The sequence below is a fragment of the Temnothorax longispinosus genome, chromosome 3 (genome assembly GCF_030848805.1).
Source record: "Temnothorax longispinosus isolate EJ_2023e chromosome 3, Tlon_JGU_v1, whole genome shotgun sequence".
NCBI classification, from domain to species: Eukaryota; Metazoa; Arthropoda; class Insecta; order Hymenoptera; family Formicidae; genus Temnothorax; species Temnothorax longispinosus.
In genome coordinates, this window is record NC_092360.1 from 14,890,515 (window position 1) to 14,904,031 (window position 13,517).

The 13,517-nt window shown below is 34.8% G+C and overlaps 1 protein-coding gene across 1 annotated transcript in view; it reads left to right on the forward strand.

The window, feature by feature from the left end:
- The first annotated feature begins 417 nt into the window (after window positions 1-417).
- LOC139809678 (twitchin-like) overlaps window positions 418-13,517 on the forward strand; it is a 24,807-nt gene continuing 11,707 nt past the window's right edge. Inside the window, exons 1-4 of the mRNA XM_071772758.1 lie at window positions 418-677; window positions 984-1,189; window positions 1,409-1,869; window positions 2,328-2,864. Of these exons, the coding sequence (XP_071628859.1) occupies window positions 559-677; window positions 984-1,189; window positions 1,409-1,869; window positions 2,328-2,612 (1,071 nt within the window). The 5' untranslated portion in view covers window positions 418-558 and the 3' untranslated portion in view covers window positions 2,613-2,864. The remainder of the gene's footprint in view (window positions 678-983; window positions 1,190-1,408; window positions 1,870-2,327; window positions 2,865-13,517) is intronic.

Here is a 13,517-nt window from a genome sequence, read left to right on the forward strand (position 1 = left end):
CACCCTGTATATATATAATTTTTTTATTTGTTTTGTATATAAACTAATATATTTGTATTTTGTGTATGATTTTATGGTTGTTTACATTACTTGAGAGCTGTTTTGGTTTGTTTCGCGTGGAAAATGTATGTGCGGAGGCAGTAAGTTAAAAATGTTAAAAAAGTTGCTAAACTTTGGAGTCGCAAAAAATCCTTTTAGTATATGTGTTTTCTATCTAAAAGGAACCTATTCACAAAGTTTCATCTAAATCTGAGCATGGACGTTTTCGGAAGTTTCGCCCAATTTCCTTCAACTTTTTTAGTGGCCCCGAAGATCAAGACGCCCTTGCAGGACGTTCGTATCAAGGCTGGACTTATCTTTCACGTGGATATCGACTTCGTCGGCGAACCGACGCCGGAGGCAACATGGAGTGTATGAAGCAACGAATTGACTTCCAACGACAGGACGACGATCACATCGATCGGCTATCACACGATCATCGTCAACGCTAAGAGATCCGATTCGGGATTGTACCATTTATTGCTGAAGAACAGCAGCGGCATAGATGACAGCTTCCAAATGACCGTTCTAGATAAACCCGGACCGCCGGAAGGTCCTTTGCAGTACGAGGAAATCACCAGCCAGTCCGTCACGCTTTCGTGGAAGCCACCCAACTATAATGGAGGCAGCGAACTTACGTAAATAAATTTTTGATATTTGGAAAACGTCATCCATGAAATAAATTTTGCGTCGTAAATAATTTTTGCGATACGTATATTTTTATTTAATCCAGTTTTAGCTGTGTATATCTTCCATATATTTTTACTTTAATTTATAAATTCTCTTTGTGATTTCTCTTATTAGAATTATAACTATTAAATTATAATTTCACGTAGCAGATTTGTCGTATTAAAAATTATACGTTGTAAGATCCAAAAGTTTCTGGCCCAAGGATGTAGAAAAGCAGTAAAATGACACGACTATTTGCAATTTTTTATTTACAGTGGATACGTCATCGAAAAACGCGATCTCACGCATGGTGACGGTAGGTACTTGCTGTTACACACGTTAATCCCAAGTTTAATCATGCGACTGTTGCCAAGGTTGCTTGAGGGAACCACGTACGAATTCTGTGTGTCCGCGGAAAATCTTCAGGGTCGCTCCAAGCCATTGACTACTGATCGATCTGTTGTTGCCAAGAATCAATTCAGTAAGTATTATTAATAAAATATTAACTTTATCTATCCTATTGTTTCTAGCTTTTTTAATATAATTACCATTTAAAAGCTTAATATATTAATATAATAAAATTTCGAATATATGTAATTGCAAATTTATAAACACGCGCGGAAATTTATGTTTGATCAAATGTTTTTTATTGCTCTCTTTCTTTGTTCACGCATTATTATATTCGATATTAATTGCTCAGTGGTTCCTGGACAACCTGGCAAGCCGGAATGCGTGGACGCCGACAAAGATCACATCAAGATCAAATGGACTCCGCCCATTAGCAACGGTGATTCCAAGATCATCGGTTACGACGTGGAGCGTCGCGATCGCGCTATAGATCGTTGGATAAAGCAAAACAAGGAGCCGGTCAGATATCCTGAGTATTACGACGACCATGTGACCGAAGGTCATCAGTACGAATATCGCGTGGCGGCCATAAACGCCGCAGGCGCTGGAAAACCGAGCGAGACCTCGTCCGTATTCACAGCTAAACCCATGAAGGAGAAACCGAAGCTTCATCTGGACGCTCTGATCGGACGCAAGATCAAGGTCCGCGCTGGAGAACCGATCAACGTCAACATACCGTTGTCCGGTGCGCCCACGCCGAAGATCGAATGGACCAAGGATGAAAAGTCACTCATGGAAACTCTTCGCCTATCTGTAAGTTTATCTTCATATTTGTTTTTGATATTTGCAATAAAGATAAAAATGATAAAGATAACGCGTTTCTATCAAGTTAATTAATTAGACTGGAATTTACAGATTAAATTAAATTATTAAATAATTTTTATTATACTGTAATATGTGATTAGAGCCAATAAACGAGCAAAAAATAGATGTTACAAAATTAACATATTAACTTCAATACAATAAAATGGGACGTAATATAATAATTATTATTATTGTAAAGAATTTGTTAATAAGAATTTTATTCCACTTTTAAAAGAATATTATTTATATTTTTTGTGTTTAATAGAGCATAAATTTTATATATTGTTTTTCTCGTAGAATTTTTTTCAATTCTTATCTCAATCTTTGTATATATTTTAGTCTGTCACAATTTTTATTCTTTTTCGTTACTGTACGCGTGTATTTTCTCATTTTTCTTATATCTTTAGACTGAGACCAAGAGCGATCGAACGCAGCTACTGATCGAGAAGTCCATCCGAGATGACGACGGCATGTACACTGTGACCGCGTCGAACGAGCATGAAAAAGAATCGGCTGAGATCGAAGTGATAGCCGTGGACAAGCCTGGACCACCTCAGGACCCTCTGCAATATACCGGCACGACGCAGGAGTCCGTCGGCCTGTCCTGGAATCCACCGGCGGACAACGGCGGATCCGACATCACAAACTACATCGTCGAGGTTTCGGATTATGGTTCTGACAATTGGCGATAAGTGCCTGGATACGTTCCCAGAACGAGCTTCACGACGAAGGGCTTGACCGAGGGCAAGAAGTATGTCTTCAGGGTCCGCGCCGAAAACACGTACGGTGTATCAGAACCTTTGGAAGGTAAACCCGTGATCGCCAAGAGTCTGTATGATCCGCCGGATGCGCCAATCCAGCCTGAGATCCTTGGTTACACTTCGAATAGCTGCGGTCTCGCGCATGGAACTCGCCTATCAATACCGAAGGAAAGCCTATCACTGGTAACTTATTACAATAAATTATTTTATAATTATTATCATCTCTTATATATAAACAAAGATTAAGGTTTTATTATCTAATGTTATATCATATTAAGTATTTTATATAACAGTAAAATAAAAATATTTAATAAAAATAAAATAAAGAAATTTTTCTTGTAAAAAAACCTGGCGCTGCTAGACCTTGAAATTTAATAAAGTACTAAAATTTTGATTGAATTTAATAAAGCATAAAATTTTTGATTGAATAAGAAAGCAAAACATAATTTAGAGAAGTATGCAGCGGAAGTAAAAAAGCAGCGCCAAGTTTTTTTACAAGAAAAATTTCTTTATTTTATTTTAATTAAATATTTTTATAACGAAAAACTATACACATCATGGCACTCCCCGGGAAATTCTACCCCTATTTCATATACTTTTGGTAAAATTTCGGTCCACTAACGAATGAGTAGTAGATATCTCATCGGGCTTAAGAAATATTGACAAATCCGTGTAAATAGATTTTAACCTTTTTTACCCCGTTAGGAGTTAAATTTCTAAAAATCCCTTCTTAATGGGTGCTTACGTCATGAGAGGAATACACTTTCCAAATTTCATGTTTCTAGGTTCAGGGGTTTGGGCTGGGCGTTGATGAGTCAGTTAGTCAGTCAGTTAGTCAGGACATTTGTCTTTATATATATATATATATATATATATATATAATAATATATATATATATATCATTTCAATAAATAATTTGATATGAGGACCCTCGAAATTCAAATGATGAGAAGTCAGGGCAGTAGGGTCAGACGCAGATCATTGTGCGTGAAATCAGTAGTAGATTTATTAATCCTCTTCAATACATTATTCCAAGAAAAATCCGGACGTTTCGGTTCTGTTTCGAACCATCTTCCAGCAGTAACGAAAAGATTTCTGTCACACGCCTTCACGTCACGGGCGAGTTAACCGATCATAGGGCGGTATTCATAGTCGGATCTTATATCTAAGATCGTCTTAAGTCTGGTCAAAAGCAGTCTTAAAACTCCGTTCAGCCAATCAAATGACCGTATTAGCAACTTAAGACATTACTTAAGACGGTCTTGAAATAAGATCTGACTATGAATACCGCCCATAGATTTGGATCAAATGGTCCAGCGTTCTGACATCCTAATCGGTTAACTCGCCCGTGGCGTGAAAGGCGTGTGACAGAAATCTTTTCGTTACTACTGAAGATGGTTCGAAACAGAACCGAAACGTCCGGATTTTTCTCGGAATAATGTATTGAAGAGGATTAATAAATCTACTACTGATTTCACGCACAATGATCTGCGTCTGACCCTACTGCCCTGACTTCTCATCATTTCAATAAATAATTGAAAAAAGCTCTACGTAAGAGATTCAGAGAAGCTTCTGTTCTCTTGCAATGCTTTTCACAACATTATATGCGTTATAACCTAGGTAGCACATCATATACGTTTCAGAAATGTTTAATAAGTGTTTTTACATTACACGTGCGTGGAAAGTGGCACATTACGCGCGTGACACGCGCGTAATGGGCCACTTTCCACGCACTTGTAATATAAAATAGGGTGTGTAACACGTGTGTTAAGTTGGAAATTGGACGTGCGGAGTGGACGCACGAGCCGGAGGCTCCGGCTCGTGCGTCCACTCCGCACGTCCAATTTCCAACTTAACACACGTGTTACACAAATAACTATTCCGAAACAATTTATAACCGATTTCTAGAAACGTGTCTCATGAGTAAAAATGTCCATTCAAAAAATGTTGATGGAATGTTTCTTTTCCGATAAAATAACGTTTAAAAAACTATTATAGAAACATTTTGTTTTAATGATAAAGACATTTTAGATAAAGACATTTAAAATTTCTACTTTTGAATTCACGTCTTTTGAACGTATTTATGACGTCTTTGAGACATGCGTGAGAATGTTCTAAAAGCTTTATGCATATACCATCTATGACGTCTATTCTTTTTCGAAGAAATTCCTGAACTGGTGCACATTCGTGCAATAAGTTAAAGTGAAAATGGCGATTATATCGTCACGTATTCAACCGCCGAAATTATTCGAGAGGGCTTAAATAACACGAAAGACAGACGGAAAAACATCTAAAAACGTTTATAAGAAACATTTTAGATAGAAAAACATATAAAAGCAATATAAATAAAGCTGATCTACAATGTGCTCTTTGCTTTCTGTTTTCTGCTCTTAACCTCTTTGCGACTATCTCGTATTTCGCAATTCCGTTGCGTAACGTGATGTTTCTTGTCTCTTCTGAAGTTCGTCAATTTTTATCTTGGGCGACAGAGAACAAAAAACATCGCGTTACGCGACGGAATTGCGAAATACGAGATAGTCGCACATTGCAGTCTCCGATTAACTTGATCCTCCGATTAAACTCACTCTGCATCTCTTTCTAACTGTCTCCCTTAGAAAGAGACGAAGAGTGAGTTTAATCGGAGGATCAAGTTAATCAGAGACTGTGAAATCGGCCCTAAGAGCAGAAAACAGGAAGCAAAGAACACATTGTAGATCAGGCTGCGCGACAAATCGTGAAATTGTCATCTTTCCTGCAAAAGCACATGCTTGTAAAGTACTTATTATAATAAAAATGTGCTTTCTATTATATATTGAAGTCTTAGCACCACGGGTACTTGAATTATCCGGATACCCGCGGAATTGGTCCAAATCCATATACAACGGGTAACGGGCAAGCGGGTGGGTATCCGTCTACCTAGTTATCCGGTTATCCGGTTCTTTTTACGAGCTCTAATAGTCAAAATAAACCGTCATCAAAAACGTAATATCCGGTTTGACCCCTCGACGGCACATTGTCCGGATCTCTGGTTAAGGATCTCTAGCCGACACGACGCGACGCTAGCGAGACATCAGAGACTTGGCAACGTCCGCTTCTATTATATATACAGGGTGTCCGAAAAATCGCCTACTCCACTTCGGGAGGTGATTCGGGACCCAAAAACAAGCAAAAAAGTTCATCAGAAATGAGCCGTTTCCGAGTTATAGCCACTTTTATGTTCAAAAATCGTAATTTAGAATCCGCTTGGCATCCCTCTTTCTTAATTATTTCTTATTAAAAATTTTTATTTTTAAATATTTTTAATTTTTTTAATTTTAATTTTTTTTTTCAATTTTTCAATATTTGTAAATACGATTACATTATTTTTAAAAGAAATCAGTTGTTTTCACGGCTACTTGAAATCAGTTGTTTTCACGGCTATTCAAAATCAGTTGTTTTCACGGCTACTTGAAATCAGTTGTTTTCACGCCTATTCAAAATCAGTAAGTAAATCACGGCTTTTTAATAAGTTTCAAATTATTATTTAACAACACCTTACTTTTAGATTGTATCTAATCTTTCCGTATTCATCAATGAATCGTTTAAGTTTTAATGAATTAGCTGGTATTTAAAAATAAAAATTTTTAATTTAAGAAATAATTAAGAAAGAGGGATGTCAAGCGGATTTTAAATTACGATTTTTGAACATAAAAGTGGCTATAACTCGGAAACGGCTCATTTCCGGACTTATGTTTGTATGAACTTTTTTGCTTGTTTTTGGGTCCCGAATCATCTCCCGAAGTAGAGTAGGCGATTTTTCGGACACCCTGTATAACTGAGCGCGTGTTTACTATCGAATTCAAATGCATCGCGCTGAGTGCATCCAATCTCGAATCCGCTATAAATAATTTATTTACAAACTTATCAAGATCAGCTCACATTAATGGGCAAGAATGTTAATTATTTCCGAAGCCCTTCAATTTGATAGGTGTATTTGATAGATCTTTCGCTGAGAAAAAGAATGCCGCAAACCACAATGCGCTACGATCCATAGTTTTCGAGATATCAATTTATATAATCCATCACATATACTACGTTTACGCGAGCGTTACTTCTGTAGTAACTTATACGATAATTCCTTCACGTAAACGGGATTTTTCTTCGCGTAAACGGAATTTTGTAGTAACTTTTACGATAATTTACTCCGCGTAACGAGTGAATTACTACGTAAGTTACTATAGAAGTAACGCTCGCGTAAACGTAGTAATAATAGTATAATAATATCCCTTTCTAAAAAAGGCATGGATAGTTTATTGTTGCCTCTTTTCCGCGATGCCGATTGGTTTTCTTGCTGCGCTTACTTCATTTGTAGCTGTCATTGTATATTTTGACAGTTGTGTATAATAGGGTTAATAGTGAAATGTTAAAGATAAATAGCGCGCGCGTAGCGCGCGTCTGTAGTGTCTAGTATACATAAAATTAGCAGTGACCCCTACGCAACTCTAACACCTGTCCCCTCTACCTTTCACTCACAACATTTCTTTTCATACTACTCTCTTTGTTTGACGTGTTATTATTATTCAAACGTAGTATACTGTGATCGGCGCGCAGTAATAAGTTGGAATATATATGTATATGTATTATAATAATACATATACACGGAAATTAATATTGAGCTGCATAAGATCTAAGCTTAGACCGAAAACGGCTTGTATCTTATTCGATTATGTATCATAGCGGTCTTGTTTTCTCTTATTATAATAATAATGTTTTTAAGATTTTATCCTGGAGATCTTATTCTTGAATCTTCTATCAGAAATCTCGAATCTTTACAAACGCAAGAGATCACCTTCAACTTTATCGGGTCCGATACACGTGCCTTTTGTGACGCTCGTGCCGGTGTGACTCGTGACATCAACTTCGGAATTGTGCGTAGAAAAGAAGTCGGCATAGAAATAGCGTCAATCTCGCGCAGAAAAGTCGGGCAAAGATCATAAAGATCAAGATATAATCCAAGATACGTGTATCGGCGACAGCCTTCGGCGAAAAGATCAGACATTCAAATGGACATTCAGATGGTAAACGAACATATATATATGCCGTATACATGTGCGTACGTGCGAACGTACACGGGATAATGTCAAGATACGATTGGCCTAAAATTCACACTTCATCTTTGATTCACCGTACAATCGGCTCTTTTCTCACATATGAATAAAGCACAGCATATCTCATAATGTTTATTTTAATGACAGATTCCTAACAGAAGTAGATTTTTTAGCGGAAATGTATCAAGGCACGTCATATATCTTTCGCGAAAGACAAGTAATAAAACTATATTCTTTAGTTGTTTTTAAGTAAACTCTACTTTAATAGAATTTTATTTTAATATACTTAAGAAGGTTGTAAAGAGAATGCAAAATGTTGAGAACAGTGCATGAAATTTCTAATATAATTTTCTTTACAAATAATGGTTATATGTGAATTTTTTCATATTTTTTTATCGGCCATCGGCCATCGCGGTGACATATGCGGCTTCGTGGCCCTTCTCGCCGATAACGACGTCGAATTCGACGACCTCGCCATCTCCCACGCTGCGCACGGCCTTTCTCGGGTTGTTCTTGACGATGGCCGATTGATGGACGAATACCGCCATTAACAAGCAATTATGCAAACGATCGAGAGAGATAGCCTTCCCACTTCTCACGGGATGTTGTGCTTTGTCCCACTCCCACTAACTTCTCCTCAGTTAATAGCGGACCAATCAAGCGTCATCAGGCGGTCCCCTAATTCTTACTGGAGGAACTCATTCGTACTCATTCTTACGGATTAGATATCTTGAACTTGGCACCGAAATCGAAAGTCTAATTCCCGGTTGTATTTTGACCCACCCTGTATAATTTTAAAATCTGAATTATTTATGAAACCAATATAACATTAATACCTTTTTAAAATTAATTAACTTTAATATCTTATCTAATATTTTTTTAAAACTAATTAAGAAAAATTAATATCTTAAAATTTTTAGGCAAGATATACTTTTGTAAAAAAAAAAGGTATTCGATATGCGTATTCAAAAACTTCCAATAAACAATTCTATATATGCTTGGAAATAAGAATATTAAATCTAAATATAAAAATATAAAAAAATATCAAAAATATATATTAAGAAAATAAAATTAAAGTATAATTAATGATAATGCCAATCTCGTTAAAACCTCTTTAAAGTAGACGAGAAAATCACTGTCCATTATATCCATGATTGTCTTAAAATTATTTTTTTTTACTTGTAAACTTGATAAATAAAGAAAACAATAAGAAGCCTTAAAACCGATTGCGACATTATTATCAAATCTAAATGCGTCACATTATATTTAATAAATATTATATCTACTATATCTATACTATATCTACATATAGTCGGAATTTTTTTCGAGAAAGTGTGTTAAATATTTAACTATTAATTATAGCGTAAGTATTAATTGTTACGTTCGAGTAAAAAAACGCCAGTTTTTTTCGATTAATTTTTTATTCTTACACTGTCAATTTTATTAAGTATGTCCTACGAATCTCTTCGAACCTGATGTGATTTAAGCAAATCAGGCTAGTACGAATTGCAGTTAATATGTTAAATAAAGATAGAGTTTAATAAAGATAAATAAATATAGAAATATAGAAATTTCTGAAAAATGTAATTTTAATTTTATATGTAAGATCTATTTTATTATTACGAAGTCATTATTCATCGCTTCTACTGTATATTCTATCTAATATATTTGAGCATTACGTTCGAGTATTATATAAAAAAGTTTCTTTCTTTATTACATGAAATAAAATTGAGACACACCATTCACACACTAAAAGAAGCGAGTGGTTTATCGTTCAAGCTTCAAAGAACAAGTGCTCACGGAAAAACTTGAGGAATTATTTTTATCGATGTTTTCTCGATGTGTTTATCGAAGTTCTCTCATCAAATAACAATTATTAAGTACTATTCTTATCTTATATATACTGTTACCATGCAATGTACTTCTATTATTATTTGCGAAAGAGATCGCAATGCCGACTCTAGTCGTCGTGATAAACAAGAATCCCGCATAATTACGATAATAATTAATGATGTACGAATTCAATTTTAATTTCATCGAAACTGTTAAACTTTCTCGAAAAAAATTCCGACTATGTGTAGAAATATTTATTAAATATAATGTAACGCATTTAGATTTGATAATAATGTCGCAATCGGTTTTAAGGCTTCTTACCATTTCCTTTATTTATCAAGTTTACAAGTGAAAAAAAACTCATTTTAAGACAATCATAGATATATAATGGACAGTGATTTTCTCGTCTACTTTAAAAAGGTTTTAACGAGATTATCACGGCATTATCATTAATTATACTTTAATTTCATTTTCTTAATATATATTTTGATATTTTTTTCTACCATAGATTTAATATTCTTATTTCCGAGCATAGAATTGTTTATTGGAAGTTTTTAAATACGCATATCAAATGTCTTTTTTTTTTACAAAAGTATATCTTGCCTAAAATTTTTAAGATTTTAATTATTCTTAATTAGTTTTTTTTTTAAATATTAGATAAGATATTAAAGTTAATTAATTTTAAAAAGGTATTAATGTTATATTGGTTTCATAAATAATTCAGATTTTAAAATTATACAGGGTGGGCCAAAATACAACCGGGGGATCTTCGGAAGAATCATAGCGTTTCCCGGGGCTCCCCCAGTCAAGGCACCGTGAGGACCATCGTGGAGTTTTAGCCGGTAAAAATCCGGCACTCCCTTCGCCTTTCACGGAGGCGATGGGGTCTTCCCCCTCCCACAAGAGGGGGCTATCGGTCGAAAGGCCGGTAGTAGAAGATTTCTCCATGTAAAAAAAAAAAAAGGGCCAAAATACAACCGGGAAGGCATAGATTTTATTCAAAATAAGTCGATATAATAGAATACATTTTTTCGAATAAGGCCTTGTTTTCGAGAAAAGAAACTTGGAAAGTTAATTAAATAAATAATAAAATGATTACTACCATACCATAACAAATTTTGCAAATTACGCGTAAGTCGCTTAAACGTTAATTACATCGAAGTTATATCTTTAAGCCGCTTCCAACTCTCATCTTCTGCTATGTGCATGAATCGCATAATTAGTATGAAGCAATATACAGAGTATGGAGAGTACCATGACACCGTGAAAGATTAATTGATACGGCAATTATACGCGCAATCGTAGCGAAATTTGCATCCCTCCGATCACGGGTAATCAGCGCTGGTAACAGATAAAGACGGAGAAAAATATTGATTGGTCTTTTTAGAACTTTCAAGAAATATGGCAATCTACAAGTTTAAAATCGTATGTTTCTCTATCTTCCGATCATTTGCGTATCACCCACGCTCGTGTGTGGAGAGCTGACGTTTACGTCATATCCTATGAGACGCGCATGGTAACGGATGGCCTTTGTTAATGATGTAATGATTCACGTATTTGTTTCCCAAACGTCGATTTGTCGTCCGGCGAATAGTGGTCTGAGTAGATAACCGAAGAAAATCACACGTGGAACTTCGATTAAGAAGTTTAATCGAAACTTCAGACGGGGAGTTATTACCCGCAGAAGTCAGATAGATTAAAGATTAAATACCTAAGTACAGGGACAAATCTGATGCGTGCGTGAAGATAACTTGTGATTATTTATAAGTAAGGATATCTTTGGCATTGAGTTGATTAACCAACGATCGATTCCATAATATAACGTAACCGCGATTAAATTAGATTGCTCAAAGAAAACGAGTAATTTAAAAATAAAATTGATCACGACAAAAGCTCGTGCCCTAATTTCGATATTTATTTCTACACTGAGAAAAAAATTGGTTGTATGGATTAAATTTGTATAGCTGTTGAGCCAGTGGTTAATTCAACAATTATTAAGTTGCACTAAAAAAAGGTATGATTCAATCATGTCAATGGTTATCAAAATTTTTTAATCAAGAATTAGTTCATTCAACTAATGTTTAGTTAAACGTTAAACCAAATATTTAGTTGAACGTATCGGATTTTAGTTAGATGAAACACATTTTGCGTTTTTCAACAAATTTTTTTTCTCAGCGTAGGGGAGACTGAGGCTATGTGTCCAAACTTTACGCTTTTTTCAAGTTTACTAAAAACCTAATAAAAATATTTGGCTAAAATTTTAATGATATAACCTTTCAACCTTCCTATTAAAAAATACATAATTAGAATCGTTGATCTTTTAACATTTTAAAGAGGCGAATTTTTTAAGTGGACAAGTCAAGCGTAGACAGATAGCCCCATATGCGGGGCTATCTGTCCACATTCAAGAGGCTATCTGTCCACATAATAAAAAACACATTATTTATATTAATTTCTATACTTATTTATAATATTATTTATTATTAATATATAATATTGAAAAAATTGCCTAGTCATTGGAGTCAGAGAAGTAGTAGCCACTTATTTGTGTAGATTTTTTGACAAGTTTTCTGAGTAGAGCTGACTTTTCTTTATATACGGTGGCATCGAACTGATTTTGAGTCCGTTGCAAAATTAATGTGATGAGTTTCTTTTGTCCCCTCAATTCTTTAATCTTTTTTTTTTATTTGGGGCCTTTATTTTATCCTCGGCAGCGTTTGAAATAGAAAATACTCAATAATTTAAGACAAATAACTCATATATTTAAAAACAGTCCAATAAATAATAGGTTCGCCAGTACGTAGATAAAAATAACGATTTAAAAATTACTCAACCCAACTGGCCATTTCTCATTTATTCTTCTTCACGACGTTTTGACCACAACCTGGTCCTTCTCAAGTGAGATGTTATAAATACAGTAAGCAACAATTACATCATGCGTCGCCAGACGTTGTGTCCCAACTACATCGTGCGCACGCTAAAGCTAAAAACAAATATGTCAAACTAAATGTGTCAAATATAAAAGCAGAAGGCATGTCAGAGTTAAAACGTAGAAGCTTACATGTTGGTTGCGTCGAAGGAGTGAGATTGTAAAATTTTGAAGTGTGGATACATTGCCCCATCAAAAATAGGACAGATAGCCTCGACCACGTTTTTCAGTCTTTAGCATGTTGCCAATTTTAGATAATGCGGAATTAAGATTTGACGCTTCTCACACCTGATAACTATATATTAATGGATAATATTATAAATTGTTTACTTTAATTTGAGTTAAATTACTGTCGCACAGCAAATTTTTCGACCGTCGAAAAATGCGAATAATTGTTTTCGCTTTTCTTTTAACGTATATAGCGTCTGCCGTCTGCGAGAAGCATCGCAAGAAAACAAACAACATTTAAATATCTTATGTAGGGCATTTTTTAACTACTTGTTACAATGGTAAAGACATCTGTCTCTTAAAACTTGAGATAGCAGTACTGTGGACACATAGCCCCTGTAGACAGATAGCCCCGGTCTCCCCTATACAGAGAAAAATAATTATTCCACAGCCAAGAAAAGCACTTACTTATTTTATTTTATTTCTTTTAAGTAAGTTTTCTTACAACCAGGAATATTTTCTTACTAATAGTTTTCAAATATCTTGACACAAGTCAAGAATATTGTTTTAAGTAAATCTAATACTTATATTGACTAATGACTTTATGGTAGATTTGCGGATATATAAGCTTACCAAATACTTAATCCGCAAATCTAGCATAAAGCCATTATAAGTATTAAATACTCAAAACAATATTCTAGTTTTCAAATACTTGTGTCAAGATATTTGAAAATTATTAGTAAGAACATATTCTTTGTTGTAAGAAAGAAAACTTATTTAAAAGAAGTAAAATAAAATAAGTAAGTGCTTTTCTTGGCT